The sequence below is a fragment of the Loxodonta africana genome, chromosome 5 (genome assembly GCF_030014295.1).
Source record: "Loxodonta africana isolate mLoxAfr1 chromosome 5, mLoxAfr1.hap2, whole genome shotgun sequence".
NCBI classification, from domain to species: domain Eukaryota; kingdom Metazoa; phylum Chordata; class Mammalia; order Proboscidea; family Elephantidae; genus Loxodonta; species Loxodonta africana.
The window spans coordinates 146,079,349-146,104,895 of record NC_087346.1 but is presented as its reverse complement, the minus strand read 5'-3'; the positions used below and the strand labels follow the sequence as shown (position 1 = coordinate 146,104,895).

Sequence of the window (25,547 nt, the reverse complement as noted above, 5' to 3'; positions counted from 1 at the left end):
TGAATTTGAACTGCCAACCTTCTGGTTAGCAGCCGAGCTCTTAACGGCTACCCCACCAGGTCCCTAATGTGACAGGAGGGTTTAAGAAAGAACTGCAAACTAAGTCTGCAGAGCTGCAACCAGAATCTAATCATACGTACCGCTATTTGACATCTGAAAGAGATTGTTCTTTTCAAACTTCTTGAAAACACTTCCTTTAATTTCAACAAACTGAAACAGTAAACAAAAATATCACCTTTATAGCAGTTTTTAAAAATGGACATGCTATATATAAAACTTAACTCTTCCTCGAGAATAAATAACATAGAGATCAAAGAATTTTATCCCATTTAGAATATTTTTTGCTATAGTGACCACTTTTTTAAACGTATTTTTACATTTACAAAAATTAAGATAAAATCTCATACTTACGTTATTAGACATCATGATAGTAAGCAGTGACTTGTTGTGTGAGTTAAAAGCTACATTGAGAGTTGTTGCTTGAACCATTATAAGAATCGCATGCAAAACTAGCAGTAAGTGGTGTTAAGGAAAAAACTGAAGTCTGTTTTGATATTATATTAATAGATATACAAATTTTAAGGAGTCCTGATGGCGCAGTGGTTAAGTGCTCAGCTGCTAACTGAAAGGGCTGCAGTTCGAATCCATCAGCCATTCTGTGGTAAAGATTACAGCCTTGGAAACCCTTTGGGGCAGTTCTACTTTGTCCTATAGGGTCACTATCAGTGGGAAGTGACTGGACGGCAATGGGTTTGGTATAAAAGTTTTGAAACTGAATAATGGAGGAAAAAGATGACTATGTTTTCTAAATCAAGTCTTACAGTATTTTGTTACCTACATAATTTTCCTATTAGCTATAACCAACCAACCTGTTGCCGATAAGTCGATTCAGACTCGTAGTAACCCTACAGGACAGAGTAAAACTGCCTCATAGAGTTTCCAAGGAGTGCCTGGTGGATCTGAACTGCCGGCCTTTTGGTTAGAAGCCATAGCACTTAACCACTAAGCCACTGGGGTTTCCCTATTAGCTATAGTTGATATAAAGGTACAGAATAAAATATACGCAACCCAGATGGAAATAACAAAAGTAGAAATGAACCTCTGTGCATCCATACATTTACTGCGGGTAGCTTCAGAACAGGTTGTCTTGTTTTTTGTATACCCCTAGCACTTGGCAGTGCTTGGGGAATTAGCCCTCAAAGTTTGTAACATAAGTGAAATAAATTATGGTAAATGCTGAAAAAAGAGACTTAGAAAAACAGCTTCTGAATTAATGTAATTTGTCTTCTAAAAAGGAAAAGAACAAAATAAAAGTTAGTCTGGAAGTAATTTCCGCCTCTGGTTCTTCAGGGGACGTGGGATGTCAGACAGTAAGAAATAGCTGATAATTAACATCCTTCCTCATCTGCCATCCCTGAGGACACCCACGATCTGCAGAATCACAGTCATATCTCATTTGGAATAAACCACTGTCATCGAGTCAATTCCGACTCATAGCGACTCTATAGGACAGAGTTTACAAGGAGCACCTGGCACATTCAAACTGCCAACCTCTTGGTTAACAGCTGTAGCACTTAGCCACTACGCCACCAGGTTTCCATTTGGAATAGTGGACTATATACTAGAATGGTAACTGTTTTACTCCATTATCTCAGTAACAAGCTTTGACTCTCACAGAAATCTTCCCACTTAGTTCTTTAACTTCCTAAGCATTAATCTAATTTCTCTGAAGTGTCATTCTTTCAGAAATGTTATGGAAAAAAAATCCTATGACACGATCCTGTGAATGAGCTGTGACCCCACATAAAAGTGAACTGTAGGTATGTGTGTGTGTGTCCATATACGTAAGGGCACATACCCGTGCGTATCCACACTGTTTATATAGTGAAGCGTATACTCAAGAAAAGAAAACCTTGAAACCACGGAGAGAAAAATCTCCCAAATTCCCCTCCAGCCAATTTAAAATTTTACTTCTAATTTATATTTATACATTTTAAGCCCAGGGTTATAACAAAGAATTCCTAGGTTAAAAGATAATTTCAGGAAAAATTCAATGTAAATATGAAAAAGTCATATGAATCCATCTAAGTATAAATTATTTACAAATGCACACTACCCTTTCATTTTTTAAATCCTTCCTTATAATCAGCTACATCAAGGCTAAAATTGTTTTGTGGTAGTTTAAACAGTCATGCAAACATGAGGCTCTTTAAACTAATTTACAATTACAACCAATTTCTCAAAAGAAAACAGGCATTTCAACATTAATCTTCAGGATTAATATACACACACAGACACATACATATGTTGTTGTCAGGTGCCATCGAGTCAAGTTTCGACTTACAGTGACCCCATGCGACAGAGTAGAACTGCCCTACAGGCTGTAATCTTTACAGGAGCAGATTGACAGGTCTTTCTCCAGTAGAGCCGCTGGGTGGGTTTGAACCGCCAACCTTTCTGTTAGCAGCCAAGTGCTTAATTGTTGTGTCATCAGGGCTCCTTAAATATGTATATACAGATACAGGTCTAACTCTGGGAAACAGCTAGCCAAATACAATTATGTAGAATATGCACTGACTGCTGAAATTTTCGCTAAGTCTAAAAGGATACAGACATAGAGAACGGCCATGAAAAAGTGAGGAATCACCCCAATGTGGGCTCTTTTTCTTTCTTTAGGCTCCGTTGCCGTCCAGTAGAGAGCATCCAATATGTCTTGCCCGAATGATGAAAATAGACGATCAGCTACCTAAAAAGAAAAATTTCAATAAGGTGTTTCTTCGTATTCCACTTAAATATATTACTAAAATTCAGATCCACTTCAAATACTGGAGATGTGATTTTTTAAATCCCCACCAGAAAGTAAGCTCCAAGGGAGCAGGGACCTTTGTTTACTGATATTCCATTGTTTTCTGACTCAGAGAATTTGTAGAATTTGAATTAGACTTTACCCAATTATGTATGTTTATAACAAGGAACAGTCTTATAACATGGCAAAAATAAACAGGAGAGCACATCAAAAATTATCATTCCTCTGGTTTTAGCTCTTTAAATCCAAACTGAAGACTCAAACTTAAATACTTTAGGACAAATATATTATTTGACTCACTGTATTCATACCTAATATTTATAAATAATGGTAGTTGAAATTTGTTTGTTCTGTGTCGGTCTCCATGGACATAGTACAACAAATAAAAAGGGACACACACACACAAAAAGGAGGGCATATCATTCAGGATTCAGCTGGGATGTCACATTTGAAGAGAGGTCTTCCCAGACCACCCAACCTCTGTTGGCTCCCATGGACTCTACTGCACCACCCAGTTCTTTTTTATCATTGTATTTACCACTTCCTAGTATCTCCTTATTTACTGTCTATCTCCTACCTCTAGACCAGAACTTCCATGGAAACAGGGGCCCTATCTGCTTTACTCACTTCTGTATTTTTATAGTCCTGGCATGCAGGACGTGCTGATTAAATATGTGCTGAATGACTGAATAAGAGCTATCATTTATGGCGCTCTTACCACATGCCTGGCATTGTGCTAGGTCCTTGCTGTGCACTGTCTCACTGATCCTCATAATCACCCTAGTATCTCCATTTTACAGACGAGAAAACTGAGGCTTAGAGACATTCAGCAACTCTGACCGGGATAACCAGGCAGTCAGTGATGGAGCCAGCCAGGGTCTGATCTGAAGCAGTCTGTCTCTAGACTATAGCCTGCTCTTTGCCCACTATGCCTGAACAACATCATCAACTGCAGTCTGCAAACGGAGTACTGAAACCATTTTGATCAGCAATTCTTGGATATAATAATACCACCTTCTAGAGGGCTCTGTAAGTCAGGAGGTACATATTAAGCTTTGGGGCAGGGAAAGCCCTGGTCGCCAGCCATCCCCTAAGAGGGAAAGGCTGTAAAGTAGACTTGTAAGGCACCGGCAGGAAGAGCACCTCAGACAGCAGAAGGAATGAGGGGAGGCTATATTTTTGTTTCTATGAAGGGAGGACAGAGCAGAACCTGCTACTCAGCTCCACAAACTTCACCCCACATCCACCCCTCTGCATCCCACATAGTGGCGGGCAAGGCAAGTATACGCACAATGAGACTAGAATCAGCAGGCTGTGGTATGGGCTTAAATCATCTCGTTCTATGGATTTAGGAGTAACCAGCATGACTCCAGTTCCACGGCTGCTGTGCAGAGGTGACTGTCCTCATCTACCACCAGTGCAGCTTCAAGTGGGAAGGCCGGCAGCCCATACCACCCCACCTGCCCACTCACTAGGAAAAACCGCCTCATGGCTAATTTAAAGATAGGCAGACCTCACTTGTGTCCTTAAAATGTAGTATATATAAAAAACCCAAACCAAACCCGTTGCTGTCAAGTCAATTCCAACTCATAGTGACCCTATAGGACAGAGCAGAACTGCCCCGTAGAGTTTTCAAGGAGTGGCTGGTAGAATCAAACTGCCGAACTTCTTGGCTGGCAGCCGAGCTCTTAGTCACTGTGTCACCAGGGCTCCAACACTGTAGTGCAGGAAAATGCAATTTGAATTTCAAATTCTATTACACAACCTACAAGGGTAGCTTACTATTAAAAAAAAAAATGTATTAAGATTCCTATAAATCAAAGAAATTTTTTTGTAAAGTAAATGTACAACTGCCCAATTTAGTTTTTGTACAAATGCAGATTTTCATACCCTGACTGCTTTAAAGTGGGATATAGCGTATTAAAATGTTAAGTACTTAGAGAAATTTAAGAAATTTATGTTTATTTGCTCTTTGTAAAAATTTCAAAGCAATTTTGATTAAAAAACTATGGTATATACACACAATGGAACACTATGCAACTAAAAACAACAATGACGAATCTGTGAAGCATCTCACAACATGGATGAATCTGGAGTGCATTATGCTGAGTGAAATAAGTCAATCACAGAAGGAAAAATACTGGATGGGACCACTGGTGTAAAAACTCATGAAAAGGTTTATACACAGAAAGAAACAATCTTTGATGGTTACAAGGGAGGGGAAAAATGGGGAGAGAAAAACATTAAATAGACAAAAGATAAGTGGTAACTGGTGAAAGTTAACACAGGACACAATTTGATCAAGGCAAGGTCATGGACGCTTCGAAGACACATCCAAACTCCCTGAGGAACCAAATTACTGGGCTGAGGGTTGGTGACCCAGATGGTCTTGGGGGACATCTAGCTCAACTGCATAACACAATTATAAAGAAAAAATTCTACATCCTACTTGGATGAGTAGCGTCTGGGGTCTCAGAAGTTTGTGAGCGGCCATCTAAGATACTCCACTGGCCCCACCTCAACTGGAGCAAAAGAGAATGAAGAAAACCAAAGACACAAGCGAAAGACTAGTCCAAAGGACTAATGGACCATAGCTACCATAGCCTCCACCAGACCAAGTCCAGCACAACCAAATGGTGCTCAGCTACCACCACCGACTACTCTGACAAGGATCCCAATAGAGGGTCTTGGACAGAGCTGGAGATAAATGTAGAACAAAACTGTAACTCAAAAAAAAAAAGACCAGACTTACTGGTCTGACAGAGGCTGGAGAAGCCCCAAGAATATGGCCCGTGGATATCCTTTTAACTCAGTACTGAAGTCACTTCTGAGGTTCACCCTTCAGTTAAAGATTAAACAGGCCTATAAAACAAAGGATTTCATTTCACTCGGATCCACAACACCCATGGAGACAACAGTCAAGAAATCAAAAGATGCACTGCATTGGGCAAATCTGCTGTAAAAGACCTCTTTGAAGTGCTGAAAAGCAAAGATGTCACCTTGAGGACTAAGGTGCACCCGAGCTAATCCATGGTGTTTTCAATCGCCCCATATGCATGTGAAAGCCGGACAACGAATAAGAAAGATTGAAGAATGGACGCCTTTGCGTTGTGGTGCTGGCAAAGAATATCGAATATACCATGGACTGCCAAAAGAATGAACCAATCTATCTTGGAAGAAGTACAACCAGAATGCTCCTTAGAACAAAGGATGGTGAGAGTACCTCTCACATACTTCGGACTTATTATCAGGAAGGATCAGTCCCTGGAGAAGGACATCATGCTTGGTAGAAGATCAGCACAAAAGAGTAAGACTCTCAAAGAGATGGACTGACACAGTGGCTACAACAACGGGCTCAAGCATAGCAACAATTGTGAGGATGACGCAGGACCGGGCAGTGTTTCGTTCTATTGTGCACAGGGTCGCTATGAGTAGGAATTGACTCAACGGCACCTAACAACATAAAACAAAACGAGACTAAGTGGGCACACCAAACCAGGGGCAAGGGTGAGAAGGCAGGAGGGGCAGGAAAGCTAATGATGGGCAACCCAAGGTTGAGAAGGGAAAGTGTTGACACAATGATGTGTATTAATTGTTTAATGAGAAGCTAATTTGCTCTGTAAACTGTCATCTAAAGCACAAAAAAAAAAAAAAAAAAAAATTCAATGTGATTTAAAATGTAAATCTGTTATGGCAAACACATACATAAACAACATTTTCTTCGTAATTTTTAAAGCTCTGGCCAAAAGTATGTATAGGTTTCCAAGAGATTTACAAAACAAATTGTACTATATGTGACAATTTACATTTTCAAGAGGTACTGATCCAAATATGTCTAGGCACCTTCTTCCTTGCAGGCATCCTCCTTCCACATTTGAGGAAACATGACACCCTAAGGATCTGCTACCCTAAGCATATCCCAGTACCACCTTGTCTGAAATACAGACTCTCCAGGCCTAGAATCAGAACCCGCATTTTAAGGTTCCCAAGGGTTGTATGCACAGTAAAGGCCAGAAGCACCATTACAAGAGTAAGCAGAACAAAAATTCCTAACTCTCAGGCACCGTCTGCATTGGAAGACGACATTGTGCCCACAAACCAAGCCTGTGCAGGTAGTGGACTAGGCTGTCCACCCAGGCTGAGTGAAGCCCTTACCTCAAGCATGTTGTAGATGATGTAGAGCTTGATGACAGACTGCCCTCGAATTAGGTGATACATCATGGAGTAGTCCACATAGTGCATCATAAAATAGCAGAGTACCAAAATGACACCCTTCAAAATGTCACACACTTGGGCAGGCTGAAGCAAACGTCTGTCCCTGAAATACAGAAGTAATAAAGTTTCACTTTATACGTTCTCAAATAATCCCTACTGGACATACACTAGCATTCAGAGGTAATAATGAGAATTAGGCTGGTCTTTAAAAAACTTCAAACTAACAAGTTATACTAAAGGACACTATGAGATTTTCTGCTCAAGTACAGAATATAAATATGTTAAACAAAAAATATTATTAGAAATGTACAATCTTAACAAGTGGCCACAGAGGCGGGCATCTGCTGTTCACTGTTGATAACCAGATGGTGGAGTGAGTTCAGGTATGGATTTCCATGATGATGACAGAAGCCTGCAGCCTGATCACAAAGCCCTGCAGCCTGATGATCAGCCCTTTTTACACAACGGTTGAATTCCATGCACAGTGTCTGGTACCTCTTCTTTTTATTTAACAACATAACAGATTTTTCCATGTAGGTTCATAAGGTACCCATTTTATGGGCCTGGGGTATTCTACTGTGCAGATGCACCATGATTCATTTCACACAGAACACTGACAGGTTTCCAGTCTTTTGCAATTACAAACCATGATGCAATGTGCATGTTATTTCTCATACATGAAAGTATATCTGTGGGCTAAATTCCTAGAATTGGAATTTCACTTGAAATTTTGATAGAAATAGCTGAACTGTCCTCTGTAGGGGATGTATGAATTACACTTCCACTAGCCATGTATGAGAAAGCTTACAGCCCGTGTGCATCAATACTATGTTTGATTAACTTATGGATATCTGTCAATCCCATTGGTGAAAAATGGTATCCAGCATAGTTTCAATATGAGGTCTCTTATTAGGAGACTAAACATCTTTTTTTTACATGAAAAACTTGTATATTTCCTGTGAAGTCTCTCTTTACATCTTTTTCTTACTGATTTGCAGGACAACTTTTATACTATGGAAATTAGCCCTCTGTGACAAGAGTTGAAAAAAAATTTTTTTCCTAATTAATATGAGCAAAAGAATCATTCCTTCCTTCTGAGATCACAGTATAAAGAGCTAAACTTAAATTGCAAAATGAAAAATTTTAACAAGACACAGCGAAAAATACACTAGAAAAGAAGTGATTTAAGACCTTCTTCACTGGGTCTAAAATTCCAATGACGAGAATAGGAAGGAGGCTTTCTCTGGTCCACTGCAGGCTGATCCCTCAACACAGAAAAGCTGGGTCCCCTGTTTCGGTAGCTTCTACACGTACTGCAATCAATGAAAAGCCCTCAGTATTTTCTTTGGGGACTGCAGAATATCTTCATTTCTACCAATTGTAACAATATTCCTACAAGCATAAAAGGTGAACTCATTTTCTGGTTAACCACTGGCATTTGATCTATCTGGTATTCCGTGGCTGCCTATTTTCTTTCCTAATGCTTGTCCACATTCAGATCAGGGGCTCTTTTCCAAAGAGCTTTGTAGAGTTCAACAATCTTTAAGTCTTGCGAACTGTCACCTGAAACACTGCTTTACAATTCAACAGTGATGCAGTAACAACTCTGTGAGTAGCTGACATATAACCTCATTCTCATTTTCTAGAATGCATAATGCACAATGTTTTCAGTTAAATATGAATTTGGCTGATCTGTTTACAACAGAATCTGGGATACAGCTAAGACCTGAGAAGAGAGAAATTCTGTGAAGACTGTGCCCAGGAAGGGCTAGATGTAGACGGAAAAACACTGGGATGAACCAATGAGTCTAAATGGGCGACAGGCTAGAATCTAAATCAGACCACATATCTTGAGATGGGTACTATAAACCAAGTAAAATTATTCTTAGGAACTGAATTTAGGGTTTTGGGCAAAATTACATCAAGGACAGAGTTTATCAAAAACTATCATTAGTTCTTTGTCACTTCGACTTTCTCTTTTCCAGCACCTTTCCTCTCTCTCCCAAGCCAACTCTGGCCCTTTTCTCCCATTTTTATCTTCCATCTCCCAAACACCCAGCCCAGATTACAGATCTCTGCCAAGTGCTATTTAACTATCAAGGGAATTCTCTGCACACACTCATATAAGATTTAAAATGGAAGAGTTATTACATTTGTCAAGAGTTGGGGCTTGATCATCTAAACACATTTTTAATTCAAACAGTAAGAGGAAACATTTTCAACACCCTTGAGACCCTGGCCTATGCTTGCACGTCCCCGTTGGTCGGGCAGGAAACAAAACGTGAGGCATTTACACTGCACCTGTACACCACCCACTGCCTCCTTAGGTCAGCACAACTCAGCCAAAGAGGAAATTCACAAATAGTTAAAAACTATAGGTCATGTTTTATGAATTAAAGAAAATGATAGGAAACCAAAATGTGCTAAGTCTTAATTAATTTGTGTTAATTACCGAAATGATTTTGATAACTAATTAAAGTAGAAAATTAGAGATTTCCTTACTGGACTAGCATCTACTTAGTTAAGCGAACCCAGTCAAAGCAATCCTATCTGCAAGCTAAAAGGCTTTTTTTGTATGTATCCAACTGTATTTCTTTATAAACATATAACAAAGGAGCAATGTGCTAGTTTATCTGAAGGAACATTTAATGCTAGTTGTTAGAAATTAGATATACCAAACACTTAAATCATATATCCTAAAATTATGTAATACCATACACTTTAGACCAAGATGATAATAAATTAAAATTTAAAAATTAAGCTTAAACATCTTTCATCTAATCTTACCTAGGCTGTAAAAAGAACAGAAATGTTGTAGAAACACCTTATGCTAAAATTCATGGTTCTAGACACTTTACACATATTCATATTAGTTTTCCTAATAACTCTATGAGAAAGACTATTCTCAAATAACCCCATTTTACAGATGAGGCAAGGAGAAGTTAAGACCATGCCTGTGGTGGTCATACAGTTAATAAGTGATGGATCTAGGCAGTCTGGTTCCAGAAGACTTGCCTTTAACTACCATCCTACACTTTTTTTTAAAAAAGCTTCAAAGCTTAAATGGACGAACAATTTAATATTTCTTGTATTTAAATATAATATGTTGTTGTTATGTGCCCTTGGGATGATTCCAACTCATAACGACTCCATATGACACAGCAGAACTGCCCCATAGAGTTTCCTAGGCTGAAATCTTTACTGGAACAGACTGCCACATCTCCCTCTCAGAGAGCAGCTGGTCGGTTTGAACAGACAACCTTTCGATTAATAGCTGAGTGCTTAACCATTATGCCACCAGGGTTCTTTCAGCATAACATTGTACAATTTATCACTGTACTATGATTTCATTTGGAAAAATTACTGTGCAAAAAAATAAACAAACATACACACACACACATATATATATAATTTTTGCTCTTGATTTCTAAGAATGCATATAAAAAAATCAGGATTTCCATTCCATCAGATCCCTTGCTTTCTGTGTACTTCCTTCTTTGGTAAAACCTCCCATTGCTAAACATCACTGGCTGCTATGGAGATGACTGTGATTTTCAAAATAAAGAATATTATTCAAATAAAGAATAAAAGCAAAACCCTTAACAAGGGTCCTACTTTCACATAAATGTCCCCGTTATTAAAAAAGGAAAGTTGTAGAAATTAAAAACTGTTTCTAAGGCAGCATCTTAAAAGACATCTATATGTATCACTGACTCTCTGAGTAAGAAAACACCTAACTGAAAATAAGTTTACCCAGTTAAAACAACTTGAACCAATGACATTTGCCTCCCTCTCTGCCAGGACGTGATTATCTGATACATTTTTCAAATTTCACAAGAAGCTTATTTATGGCCCTGCCAGTCAACCACGAATTGGCTTTTGAATGATATTTTCAGGCAGAAGTTCTTCCTTATAAATAGCTGCTATAATAACCAAAACCAAACCTGTTGCTGTTGAGTCGATTCCGACTCACAGCGACTCTATAGGATAGAGTAGAACTGCCCCATAGGGTTTCCAAGGCTGTAATCCTTATGGAAGCAAATTGCCATATCTTTTTCCCAGGGAGTGGCTGGTGGGTCCCAAGAGCCAACCTTTCAGTTGGCAGCCAAATGATAGTTACTGGCCATACATTTTGCAGAGGCTGAAATCCTGTATGAAAGCACAAACCAGCCACACATGCTGTTGAAGAAAGTAAAAACCTACTGATCTACTTTACAGATCTGGCTGTGAGGCATCTCAAGACAAGTAATATTAAAAAAGATATTCAAAAGAATTTTTAAATTTTTCATATGAAGACATTCAAGAAAACTGTTTGTAAAAATTCAAGTTAAACTACCCTCACGGAAATCAAATTCTCTATGTTTCTAAATTTTATCTTTTACTCATACAAATACTCCCGCTGGATGTGCACAATTTACCAAGTAAAGCATCCCCAGTTGCTTCAAAACCAAACCCAAACCTGTTGCCGTTGAGTTGATCCCAACTCATAGCGACCCTACAGGACAGAGTGAACTCCCCCACAGGGTTTCCAAGGGACGCCTGGTGGATTCGAACTGTTGTTTCAAAGGGTCACAGGTTTATGGTAATAGAGTTAAGTAGTGGCGGAAGATGATCAAGGGCAGGTTTTTCCTTCTCCCTCTTTAGCAGCAATAACATGCTAAGATTAAAGTAAAAACTGACAGTGAATACGAAGGTCAGGGAGGATGAGGATGCAGCAAGAAAAATGAGCCAGGGAAATGGCATCATCTTTGCATAATTGATTTTCAAACAGGTCTTGAAACATGTCAGTGATTGCATTTTGAAATACACAGATCAGATCTATCTTTCTCTCTCTCTCCTTTTTAATACTCCTAGCTATTTGTGGCTATCTGAAAGAGAACGATACAAGCACCACTGAAATAAAAATGTAAAATACTTAATAAGGTTCACATTTTATAAAGAGAGGTCATTTCAGAATTTTAAAATACACTGGGACAAAGTAGTGAGATCTCAAGATGTTTTCCTTAATCAGAAAAGCAAATTTTTAAGATGAAGTCTGACTGACATACAGGAGGAAAAAAAATTACTTAAAACTTAACTTGACTGATTAAAGCCTTGCCTTGGGCTTTAAAATAATTTGAAACTATACTAGAAAAACAAACAAACAAACTAGTTTTATAAAGCTCTGTTGAGTATTTAGAGCAGTACAAAATAAAAACTGCTTATATGGAAGGAACTAAGCTCACCAGACTGCTGTCATGCTGGGGATGGAGTACCTGCTGGCGATGTTGCTAGAACAACATCTGTAATTATATGTCACTTCATGGAGTAATTTTCCTAAGCTAAGTGAAAGCATCGTCAATCCTGCATAAACAAATGTCAACAAAGCTTTAAGACCAAGGACAGGGAATCACATTTTCTTCTGCATGTTTCCATCCTCAAATGGTTACCTCTGCCTCTACTGTTTATTTTCGCCTTGTAAATAATTTTCATTTGTATCTCTGTCAATTTGGCCAAGAGTATAGAAGGAAAAATCAGGGTTTACTCACCACAAGGAGTCCCTGTGACACCACATTCCATTCTATAAAGCAAGTGAAAGTGCTCCTCCCTTCGGTCTGATTTACGAGAGAGAAAGAGAGAGAGAAGGTTGTAATGTTGCTACGCTACTTAGAGCGTCAAGGTGGGAAACGGGGGACAACAAAACCTGGCGTTACGAAGACTTTCTAATATAACGATATATTGCTATCTACAAACAGGCCACGCAGGTAAGCCCTGGTAGGAAGTAACAGACATGCTTGTTTCCCCAGAGAAAGTCACCAAGAGCTTTTCCTATACATGCTGTAGTGGTGGCATCCGTCATTCAGGCTCAATCTACGGCTCTGTCTAAAGAGAAGAAGTGTATTTATATATTTTGACACAAAGTTAAAATCTCAAATGCAGTAAGGCATACAGACGGAATCCAATAGGCTAAGAAATTCTCAAGCATTTGAAACTCATAATTCTTTTGGAAGATCACTTTCCTATGGAGTAAACTCTCCAAAGAAAAAGATATTATTGCCTCTTAAAAAAAAAAAAAGACTTCATGAAGCATCCAATGAGAGTCACGCCTAAAGCCAGATGAGTGATCAGGAAATTTGCTTGCACCTATTTTATCTGCCCTAATAATTAAAGAAAAGTGCTCCAGCATATAATACTAATGTTCTAGTAATGTTTTAAAGAATGAGTATCAGTTCTTGGCACCAGATTCCATCATTTTTCTCTATAATCTCCCTCAATTTTTATTCCAAACAAGAATTCTAAAAGAAACTGAAGTCAGAAGTTTCAGGAGATAAGAAGGTTCACAAAAAATGCAGGGAAATTAAACATACAGTATAAGCGGTCAGTCTGTCTTTATTCAACATATGGAAAGATGATGTTTGACACCTTTTCAGCAGAATACAGAGCAGACTACTTTGGGAAACATAATGCTATACCATACCATACATAATAAATTAAAATTTAATTCCATGCCCAATGCCACAACAATAAAAAGGAAATTATCCTCTCAAGAAGTTTATCGAACATTTTTCTGAAATGATACTACCCTACGTGGGAAAGAGAGAAGAAATCAATAAGTATATTCCAAAGATTCTAGATACATTTCTTTATCATTTTTATTCTATAACATAACACCTGAGGCCAAAGATTTTTCAAAATTCTGTCCTCATTAGAAATATTTCTCAACAACATATTCTTGAGACTACTAAAGAGAGATGCAAAATTTTTCTGGGAACAGCACATCCTTTAGCAGACAAGGCATACACTCAACTAAGAGTCATGATAACTACTCCGCCAACATCTCAAACTGAGCAGTATTTTAACCAGGTCAAAAGCTGCCAAGCGTTCCCTTGACCGAGCGATCACAATGAAGGGTGGTTTACTTCAGGGGCTGTAGGCTCATGTGCCCCCCTGACCGAGTGATCACAATGAAGTGTGGTTTACTTCAGGGGCTGTAGGCTCATGTGCCCCCCTGACCGAGTGATCACAATGAAGCGTGGTTTACTTCAGGGGCTGTAGGCTCATGTGCCCCCCTGACCGAGCGATCACAATGAAGCGTGGTTTACTTCAGGGGCTGTAGGGTCATGTGCCCCCCTGACCGAGTGATCACAATGAAGTGTGGTTTACTTCAGGGGCTGTAGGCTCATGTGCCCCCCTGACCGAGTGATCACAATGAAGTGTGGTTTACTTCAGGGGCTGTAGGCTCATGTGCCCCCCTGACCGAGTGATCACAATGAAGCGTGGTTTACTTCAGGGGCTGTAGGCTCATGTGCCCCCCTGACCGAGCGATCACAATGAAGCGTGGTTTACTTCAGGGGCTGTAGGGTCATGTGCCCCCCTGACCGAGTGATCACAATGAAGTGTGGTTTACTTCAGGGGCTGTAGGCTCATGTGCCCCCCTGACCGAGTGATCACAATGAAGCGTGGTTTACTTCAGGGGCTGTAGGGTCATGTGCCCCCCTGACCGAGTGATCACAAGGAAGCATGGTTTACTTCGGGGGCTGTAGGCTCATGTGACCCCTGACCGAGCGATCACAATGAAGCGTGGTTTACTTCAGGGGCTGTAGGGTCATGTGCCCCCCTGACCGAGTGATCACAATGAAGGGTGGTTTACTTCAGGGGCTGCAGGCTCATGTGCCCCCCTGACCGAGCGATCACAATGAAGGGTGGTTTACTTCAGGGGCTGTAGGCTCATGTGCCCCCCGACCGAGCGATCACAATGAAGCGTGGTTTACTTCAGGGGCTGTAGGCTCATGTGCCCCCCTGACCGAGCGATCACAATGAAGCGTGGTTTACTTCAGGGGCTGTAGGCTCATGTGCCCCCCTGACCAAGCGATCACAATGAAGCGTGGTTTACTTCAGGGGCTGTAGGCTCATGTGCCCCCCGACCGAGCGATCACAATGAAGCGTGGTTTACTTCAGGGGCTGTAGGCTCGTGTGCCCCCCTGACCGAGTGATCACAATGAAGTGTGGTTTACTTCAGGGGCTGTAGGCTCATGTGTCGCCCTGACCGAGTGATCACAATGAAGCGTGGTTTACTTCAAGGGCTGTAGGCTCATGTGCCCCCCTGACCGAGCGATCACAATGAAGGGTGGTTTACTTCAGGGGCTGTAGGCTCATGTGCCCCCCTGACCGAGCGATCACAATGAAGCGTGGTTTACTTCAGGGGCCGTAGGCTCATGTGCCCCCCTGACCGAGCGATCACAATGAAGCGTGGTTTACTTCAGGGGCTGTAGGCTCATGTGCCCCCCTGACCGAGCGATCACAATGAAGTGTGGTTTACGTCAGGGGCTGTAGGCTCGTGCCGGTCCTCAGCCTAGGCCAAAGGTAGAGTCTTTGGACATTTAGTTGTCACTACTGGCACAGGGTCACTAGGAGTCAGAACTGACAACACCTAACAACAACGGTGGGCAAAAAACAAAGACACAAACAAAAAAGCCACGGCAAGTTTGCAGAAGGCCTAAATTGTAAAGCAGAAAATCTGAAGGGCTGTCGGCTATAAACAGAACCTCTCACAAGTGCTGTGCTAGACATTAGACATACCTTATCAAGCAGAGGAGGCATGTCTGAAGTGAGGCAATGGTAATTATACATTATTCTATTACTGATGTGGCACTGGAACAAAGAGAACAAACACCTACAAACTTTTTTTCCTTTTGGGGGGAATAATTTCAAAGAGCTAAAAGACTAGGAAGAGAGTAGCTTCTTTTAAGGAAAAGGCTAAGTTACAGGAGAGTGGGAAAAAGACATTAATTAGAAAAGCGAATATAATCAGCTTCTTTGCTGGTCTCTTTAATTTCTTCTTATCCCTTTGACAATAAGATATGAAAAACCAAGGTCAGACGGAAGGAAAGAGCACTTTTTGCCTGCTGAAAAAGATGGAGCATGATACAACTGTAGGCAAGATAAACCAAATAACCTTTAATGAAAGCAGAGCACAGTGGAAGAAAAGTGATTCCGAAGCAGAATTTGGCTATTTCTAAATAACATTTGTGAAATCAAATGTATTTTTGTAGTCCTAAAATATCTGAAAGGCCTTAGACTTAAAATTAATAAAGGTTTATTGATACAATTTTTCATACCATAAATGTTTCAAGTGTAATGTTTTTCAAAGTAATGCTCAGAGAAAATATAAATTGCAACGCACATCACTGCAAGCACCAATTATTAAATTTTGATAAAGCAGGTATCATACTTAAGGTACAAAGACGTTAATTAAGGCAGTATTTCCATATTCTGTGTAAACCAGCTTGGCATGGAGTATTTAAACTTGCTGAAGTTCTTTTCTGTAATCTTAACTACATCTTACGTTTTAGATGATATCATATAAATATTTATTAGTGGTAACATAAAACGTAATTCTTCAGTTGATCCAAGTTGCAGAAATAGAAAGAACTGTTTGCACAGGAAACTTAAATGGAGTCTTGATCGTAGTGTATTACAGGCTGCCCTCTAGTGTCATTTCAAGTTACAAAACCTTGAAAATGGAAAACATTTCAATTTTGTCTCAAAATGTTACTCAAATTAATTTAGACTGAAAATTATTTTAAAGTAATACAAAAAAAATCAGTCATTATTTCATCTGCTAAAGAAATCTTAAGACAGCTAAAAGAGGTTGGATCCAGGGACCATAAACTCCTCTCAATGGAGAAATCAAGATCTCCAGCTCCCTGTAACACCTCTTTTAGTTTTCAGAACAAACACTGAAAGACTTTTCTAATGTTACTTAGATGCTTCCCCAAATGCCAGGGTGGTGGAAACGAATCCGAGTACAAAAGACTTGTAGATATCCACACAAAGACAAGATGGTCTTCAGATGACAGGCTGAAAGGAAAGACTCTGGAACACTGGCAAACCACCAGTGTGTCACTGACCTAGGGTACCTCCTTCATATGATAGCCACACCCAAAGAAGGTACCACCCTTCTGAAGAAGAGAGTTTGCAGGTTATATCTCCTTTTACTATCTTATTATGCTAACAGCCATCTAGAACATGAGTATCTTTAAAAGCTTGTCACTTAAATATTATTAAACTTATAGAACTTAAAGAACACCAACTTATCTTACATTGTTGACCAAAGAATAACTAAAAAAAAAGTCTATGTATGTGGAAATCCATACATAGTATTAGTTATTTTATGTCGAGTAGCTTCATCTGGACTTTTATCCAAACTTCCACATATCCATCCTCCTATGCAGTCACACATGAAGATTAAGATTTAGTAACGTTTTGTTAAGAAGCCCTGGCGGCATGGTGGTTGAGTACTTGGCTGCTGACCGAGAGGTTGGCAGTTCGAACCAACCGAGGGCGAAAGATGTGGCAATCTGCTTCTGTGAAGATTATAGCCTTGGAAACCCCATGGGGTAGCTCTACTCTGTCCCATAAATAGGTATGAATCAGAATCGATTCAATTGCAGTGGGTTTGGGTTTTTTTTAATTTAATGTTTTATTATATTTTAGTTTTCTGAGGAAGTAAATAAAATGCTATGATTGAGTGATAAAAGAAAATAGAATCCCGTAGCTAAGCTTTAATATTAAAGTTCCATGCTACAAATGTCTTCAAAAGGTTAGCTAACAAGAACAGTAAAGACTTTTTTACATCTTAAAGCCAATGGTTAAATTCCTAAGAAGATCCTTTCATCTGATTAATGTTATTAATAAATGACATACCATAATTTTCTCCTTTTCTGAAAACGAGGGACGTTACAGAATATAAAGTATCTCATATAACGTCACCTGAACTCTCACAACTGCTTCACTCCATGCAATCTTGCAAAAAGAACTTTTTACTCTTTGTGAAGTATGGTAATCATGATCAATAAATTCAGCCAATTCATACTGGAAGGAATGCTTCCTTATCAAAACTGGTTAAGATTCGTTTTTAAAGGGACTATATTTAACCCATTAACCCGCTGCCGTCAGGCTGATTCCGACTCATAGTGACCTTACTAAATATTAAGTATATGCTCACTTACTAGTGGGAAACCTTGGTGGCGTAGTGGTTAAGAGCTACTGCGGCTAACCAAAACGTCGGCAGTTTGAATCCACCAGGTGCTCCTTGGAAACCCTGTAGGGCAGTTCTACTCTGTCCTATAGGGGTGCTATGAGTCAGAATGGACTCAACAGCAACGGGTTTGGGTTTTTTTGCTCATTTACTACTTTGAGAGAATCTCCCAAGAGTACAGTCTTTAAAAAGTCAAATTATAATTCTGTATGTAGAACAATGATTTTTCAACTCAGCTTCCATGGTTAAATTACTGATAATTTTATTAACTATATATTTTATGTACTATGGAACAAGTCATCTACTTTACAGTTAAATGAAATCCCACAAATTATTGTCCATTTCAACATTTTAAAACTTCTTCAAATGAAATGTATTTAGAAAGCTGTAGCATGTTGGAAATGTAAGTTGGGCAGCTATGCTAGGAACTCAGTAATAATAATGTTCTCGAGAGCGGCGACACAGACTGGATACATGTGGACATTAACTATACAAGGAAAGAAAACTGTAAAACCCAAACTCCCTTCAACCTTAAGCCTGATAAAACACTGAGATTCAAATAAGTTTAGCATTTCCACCTTACTGTTCCTAGTTCTGGCAGAGAAGAAAGGGCAGGGAACTAAACCAGGCCCTATGCTGCATATTTGTTCACACCTCCAAATTATGGTGGTAAAATATGCCGGGCTCTCAGCATCTCCTCTTCACAGATGGGGAAACAGGTTTAGGGAGGTTTGGTAGTTGCCCACAACTCACCAGCTAATCAGTGTTGGGTGGGAATGGGATTTCAACTGTCTGTCTGATCCTCCCACTATGACCATGCCCTTCAAGAGATTTTCCCATGTACACGTGTCAGAGCAAGCCTTACCTACAATCAGTGTTGTAGTGATTCTCAAATGGATTGAGGAAGGAATCTCTGTAGTAAGAGTTCCTTAGGAGATTCTGATACCCATCCGCCGCCTCCCCAGTCTAGATAGAGCCCAGTCCTCATTGTGCAGATGATGCCTACGAGGCCCGGGGACTTAAGAAACTTGAGGCACAGGGCAAGTTAGGACAGCGGCAGTTAGGGCTATGACTCTCAGCCTTGGGCCCTTTCTACTCTACTACAAAGATTTTAGCCTGCCTCCTGCATTTTTAACATTAATTTATTAGTTAAAGAAAAGTTTTCTTTCAAAATTATCCCAGGAAAAATGTGCACAGAAAAAGTAAAATACTACATAAACATATATAATATCCACTAAAAGATAAACATTCCTAGTTTAGTGTTAAGGGCCAAAGTGTGAATGAAACTCTGCCAACTGCTGCCAAATCAATCCAAGCGCTTATTTAGTTTAACAAGTACAAGTAGGAAAAATAACGACCGTAAACACTTAAAATAACTACTGATCTTAAACTTACCTTATGCCATAGCAAGGCAAAGTGAAGAGCCGAAACAGTGCCAGGCAAACTCTTAAAGGGAGCAGGGTGAACACATACAGAAACGCATCCAGACACAGGAAGATTCCAAAAACCATGAGCTGGATTTGAAAAGCAGAGAAGAAAAAATATATATATATATTCTTTTTAAGTAATTGGGGATGAAAACATCAAACAATCCAGGATTTCTAAAATTTTTGGAAAACTAATTTCTTGTAACTTAGCTATGGGAATAACAAATTAATAGTTCTACTTGTATACGTGAATCTTCATTGAATAAGAGTCCTTTTTCAAAGCTCAAGTTCATTTCTTCCAGATTCTTTTTTTTTTTACCACCTGTTATCGTTGTTAAGTACTGTCAGATTGGCTCTGACTCACAGCGACCCTGTGTGTAACAGAGGCAAACACTGCCCGGTCTTGCCCCATCCTCACAATTGTTGCTATGTTTGAACACACTATTGCCACCACCGTGTCAATCCACCTCACTGAAGGCCTTCCTCTTTTTTGCTGACCTTTTACTTTAACAGCATGATGTCCTTCTCCAGGGACTGGTCCCTCCTGATAATATGTCTGTTATGGATTGAACTGTGTCCCCCAAAAATATGTGTCAACTCGGTTTAGGCCATGATTCCTAGTATTGTGTGGTTGTCCTCCATTTTGTGACTGTAATTTTATATTAAAGAGGATACAGTGGGATTATAACACCCTAACTAAGGTCACATCCCTGATCCAACGCAAAGGGAATTTCCTTGGAGTGTGGCCTGCGCCACCTTTTATCTTACCAGAGACAAAAAGAAAGGGAAGCAAGCAGAGAGAAGGACCTCACACCACCAAGGAAGAAGCAATGGGAGCAGAGGGCATTCTTTGAACCTGAGGTTCCTGCGTGGTAAAGCTCCCAGTCCAGGGGAAAGCTGACAAGAAGGACCTTCCTCCAGAGCCAACAGAGAGAGAACGCCTTCCCCTGGAGCTGACGCCCTGATTTTGGACTTCTAGCCCAGTAGGCTGAGAAAATAAATCTCTGTTTGTTAAAGCCATCCACTTGTGGTACTTCTGTTATAGCAGCACTGGATAACTAAGGCAATGCCCAAAGTATGTGACCCGAAGTCTCGCCATCTTCGCTTCTAAGGAGCATTCTGGCTGTATTTCTTCCAAGACAGATTTGTCTGTTCTTCCGGCAGCCCATGGTATATTCAATGTTGTTCGCCAACACCATAATCCAAAGGCATTAATTCTTCTCCAGTCTTCCTTTATCAACTACGGAAGTCAACTGCTCATGAGACAAGTTGCCCTTGACTATAGCTATGAAACTTCTGATGTGGCTTTCTGGGTATTTCCTTAAACTTTGAAGATACTACAGGAAGCCTTTTAGATAAAGCTTAAAATCTAACTTTACTCTTTCTAATTTTACTATTACTTTGTTTATCAGAATGCTTCAGTGGTGGGAATGAACAGAGTATATACAGAGTTAAAATACTATTTCTTTATATTAAAAATAAATATGTAAAATTATTACTAATTTTAACACACTTCCAAGTATATTCAAAATTAAAGTTATTCTTAACTTGAGAAGACCAGCTGCTAGTATGTTTCTCTCTCTCCTCTTTCTTGTATACTTGCCACACCCTTCCTTTCTTTTGTCAGGGGGTAACATTACACATTTTTTCCTGTTAAATTCAGAGCTATATTTCACAGAGAGGCAGAGTCTTTTGATGGCTTGGAGAAGCAGAAGTCTGCTGTGTAAGAGCAGTACTTCCTGTATGTCTGACACACAAACATGCGACCATGTACATGCCCTCACACATAACACTTCATGGATCTGTAGACGATTAATTGTCCTACTTAAATATATTAGTTAATATCCATACTATTAATTCAAAGGACACATTTTATTAATTTTGACAGGAATGTCACAAAATATTACATACATATATACGCCGGATTTCTTAATCAGAATATGCTGAGCCTGACAGTTCCCTAATCCTTCATCTTTTTTTTTAAGCGATTTCCACTCATTATGAATAACAATAAAAGTACAGTGCTAGGCTATTAAGGATGAGTCACGTGGCAAAGACTACACTTTTTAAAATCTTCTTTCCACGGAAGACTGTCTCTGTTGTCAGTACACAGTCAACAGTTTTGTGTTTGTCTTCTTGCTTTACACGCAAAGGAGTGGGAAGAAGACTGAGCAAAGTCCATGTAAAGTTAATGGTTGTTATTTATTACTCTCCTGTCACTGGGAAGCCTCTCCCTGTTTGCCAATGGACTGCTGGTTGTGCTCTGAAGGCCGAGGCTGCCAGAAACCCGAAGTTCCCAGAAGGTATTTCGGCGTGTACGCATACAGACAGGCTGCAGGGAAGGAGAAGATGTGGTTGTCTCTCTCATGAGCTTACACTGGGGATAAACACATTATCCCTTCATCCAACCTTTATTAAGCTGTTCATATAAGCCAACTGGGAACACTGGTGACACAGTGGTTAAGAGCTGCTAACCAAAAGGTCAGCAGTTCAAATCCACTAGGTGCTCTGTGGAAACCGTATGGGGCAGTTCTACTCTGGCCTATAGGGTTACTATGAGTCGGAATCGACTCAACGGCAAAGAATTTATGAGTTGGAATTGACTCGACGGCCATGGGTTTGGTTTGGTTTATGAGCCAACTAACATGCCCAGCCCAGGGGGCACAAACAGGCACCAGGCCACTGTTCCTGCCTCAGTGAGCTCACTCACACTTTAGCACATGGAGACACCAGCAAGTAAATAAGGAAGGTCAAGGCAGTGTTAGAGCTGCCAGGACAGGACTATGTATATAGGGGGCAGGGAGGCCAGAGCGAGAGACAGACAGACACACAAGTGCCAAACCAACCCCTGGGAGATACAGAAAAAGCTTCACAGAAGAGGACACCCTTGCATGACATCTGAGAAGATGAGGGCTGTTGCCATGTAGAGGGTGGACCCAACAGAGGGTACAGGAGTGTGCAGGAAGGGGGCGGGGAGGAAGCAAGAGTGCAAGAGCCTGAGTAAGCACGAGGACTAAAATTTTCCCTGCAAATAAAGTTAAGTACAGCCACTCTTTGGCTGAGAGCAATCTGTATTAGTACCACTCAAGGTAAACAAAAGTAACAAAAGCCAAAGGGGCCTTCTCCTTCACATTTTAACAGCGTCACATAAACTCAGTGGGCAAAGCGATCACCACGCACACTGCACGCTGGCCCTACAGCTGAATGACCTGCGGCTGACAATACAACAGATCTCAACATTAAGACAGAAGGAAAGGAAGTGGCTGGATCACAAGGAATTTCACCTGGGTGAAAATAAATCATTTCTGTAGGCAAGAATACATGCAAAAGCAAAGCAAGAGAAATGCCTTTCAGGGGTGAACATGTGGGAAAGTGATTAACTACTGTACGCTCCACAAGATGGACTGACAAAGTAGCTGCAACGAGGGGCTCAGGCATAACAATGATTCTGGGGATGGCGCAGGACTGGGCAGTGTTTTGTTCTGTTGTACACAGGGTCACTATGAGTTGGAAAGGACTTGACAGCACCCAGCAACAATGGCACTGTACCCATTGTTTGGATGTTACAGTTTCTCATAAAATACAAAGGCACTGTTTTAAATTCTTTACAAATGAAAATGAGAGAATTTCATACACAAAAGCAAACCGGATGGAATCCTGAAAATATTTGTTCCTGGAGGAAGTGAAGAGACCAGCCTTGCACCCAGCCTGAGCCCAGCACCGGCCAGGTGCTGTATGCAGTTATCTCATTTAATTTACCTGGCAGCCCAGGAACTTGAAGAGGTTGTGCAAAGAATGCCTCCTATGTTCCAGGTGTGGTGGTTTAAGTGCTTACTACTACATCCTCCTAAAAGACATTTGAGGTAGCTATCATCATCCCCTATTTAACAAAAGAGAAAACCACAGCTCTAAAGGCAAAAAAGAGGACGACCCTCAGGGAGATGGAATGACACAGTGGCTGCAACAACTGGCTGAAATATACCTACTATTGTCAGGATGGCACAGGACCGGGCAACGTTTCATTCTGTTATACACAGGATTGCTATGTGTCAGAATAAATTCGCTGGAACCTAACAATAACGAAGGCAAAATGCTTGCCCAAGACTGTGGGTTAGAGTAAAACCCACTGCTGTTGAGGGACTCATGCTCAATCCCGATCTGTCTAGCCTCACACTCTCTCTTTGAAGCAGCTGAACAGAGCAAAAAGATGTCACTTGTTCTTTTTACTGGGCATAGGGGTTAAGGCAATTTTCTTTGTGTTTGCTCGTCTTTTGCCAATTTGCCTAGTATCATACAAAATGCAGAAACAGAAGGCATTTAATGAATCAAACTTAAAAAAAAGGATAAAAATTTCCAATATTTAGCTTTACTGCTAGCTTCGAAAACATGTCATTAAGAACTGAAATTGAGAATTTATTATTAACAAGAAAAATGTGTACTTTCACACTTCAGCTCATTTATATGGCATCTTGATAAAATAGGCAATTACTATTTCCTTTTTATTTGGAGCAAACCACCATAAAGTATTCACACATTCTTAGGTAATGGCTAACAAAGTTTCCTCCTCAAGTATACAAGGTATGGCTGTAAGGCAATGAAACTGGTGCCATAAGCCGTTGTTTCTCTTTGGATAAAAACAAAAATATCCTGTCTTCCTGTAAATGACTTTTGACGTTTCAAAATTTAAAAATGGTGTGGCTGAAAATAACGAAGCACAACGGTTTGTAATGTGCCACTTGAAAGCGCAGGTGAAAGTCTGTCCCTTCCTCGTTTTTTTCCCCTCTAACCTTACCATTCCAGTCTTATCCCACTCTTGTGAAAAGCGGTATCTTAACTTTACATGTATTTCATCATTACAGGGGAGCTCTTAAAAATGAATGGCATCTCCCTGAACTAGCAGTAATGTATATAACAAGAAGCAGAGAACTAAAACATGGCAAAGAATCAAAGCATAATCAAAATACTTCAAAGGAAATCATACACTGGCGCGTTTGGCTTTTACCCCTTTTCCACTCTGAGGGTAGGCATGCATTTTCCCAGGGATGGAAAACAAACATGCCACACAGGTTTTGAGTAAAAATCTTTCCAGGGCTAATGCGTTCTTCCATGTGTTCCTCCTTCCCTCCCATAACCAAACACTTATTACACAGCTGTTATGTGGGAGAAACTGCAATAAGCAAATAAAATGTATGTTCACTGTTTTGAGAAGTACAAAGTCTTGCAAGGAACTTATTGTCCAAAGAAGAAAATTCAAACTCTGACCACAGTCCACACTTTATACTGTAATTCACTACACACACACACACACACACACGCACATCCCCAAACAATGAAAAGAAAAGTTTCACAAAATAATACTTTTACTCCATGAAATGCAGGGTAATACGTTCTATTCTTTTCTTTTTCTTTCTTCCTCCCACCTCCCCCTCCCCTGACTTTTTTTCTCTATTCCCTTTTTTAAAAATAATGCTGGCCTCACTAAATTATTTCATGACCCACTAATTGGCTGGTAACTCACAGTCTGAAAACCAGTCAGGTCCCCAGACAGACAGGCAGGTGGAAATTTAGCTCCCTTCCTGGACAGCTACAATGGGCAGTGAAGAAAGACAGTTCAAACTGGCTTATAGGGAGGTCTATCGAGAGCATTTGAGCTGGAACACACTGGGAAGTTCTTTGTACCAAAATGAATAAAAAAGGCATCAAGTCACGAATTGCAGATACTCAATCTAAAATTATTTCTCCCAAAATTCATTCTCAGAGCAGAGATTTAGAAAAATTTAAGTGAAAATGTAACTATTTCAAAATAATCTTCTGCTTAATTAATGAGGTTCTTCAGAATTAAAAAAAAAAAAAAGTAAGTGAAAACAAGCAAAGGGTAGAAATGGCTGGCTCGTGGGAGACTTTGTCTGGAATGACTTTGGAAGTCTTTTACAGGTTCTGGGCAATACACCTGGGCACTGTAGAGGTGTTGGCTGGGGGGGTACCTGTGCGCATGGTCTCAGCCCATCTTCACCTCACTGTTAAAGGCAGGCTGCACCATGCTCGCTTAGAGTATGACTAAGGAGTCGGACCCAGTTCT

At 40.1% G+C, this 25,547-nt stretch overlaps 1 protein-coding gene across 4 annotated transcripts in view; it reads right to left on the bottom strand.

Moving 5' to 3' along the window:
• TAPT1 (transmembrane anterior posterior transformation 1) overlaps positions 1 to 25,547 on the bottom strand; it is a 77,454-nt gene that overhangs the window by 26,210 nt on the left and 25,697 nt on the right. For 3 of the 4 annotated variants that reach the window (XM_010591369.2, XM_010591371.2, XM_064286055.1), the window contains 5 exons: positions 19,437 to 19,555; positions 6,962 to 7,124; positions 2,611 to 2,746; positions 412 to 509; positions 141 to 210 (listed from right to left, as the gene is read on the bottom strand). In XM_010591369.2, coding sequence (XP_010589671.2) covers positions 141 to 210; positions 412 to 509; positions 2,611 to 2,746; positions 6,962 to 7,124; positions 19,437 to 19,555 — 586 coding nt within the window. The remainder of the gene's footprint in view (positions 1 to 140; positions 211 to 411; positions 510 to 2,610; positions 2,747 to 6,961; positions 7,125 to 19,436; positions 19,556 to 25,547) is intronic. The other variant, XM_010591370.3, reaches the window with a different exon arrangement.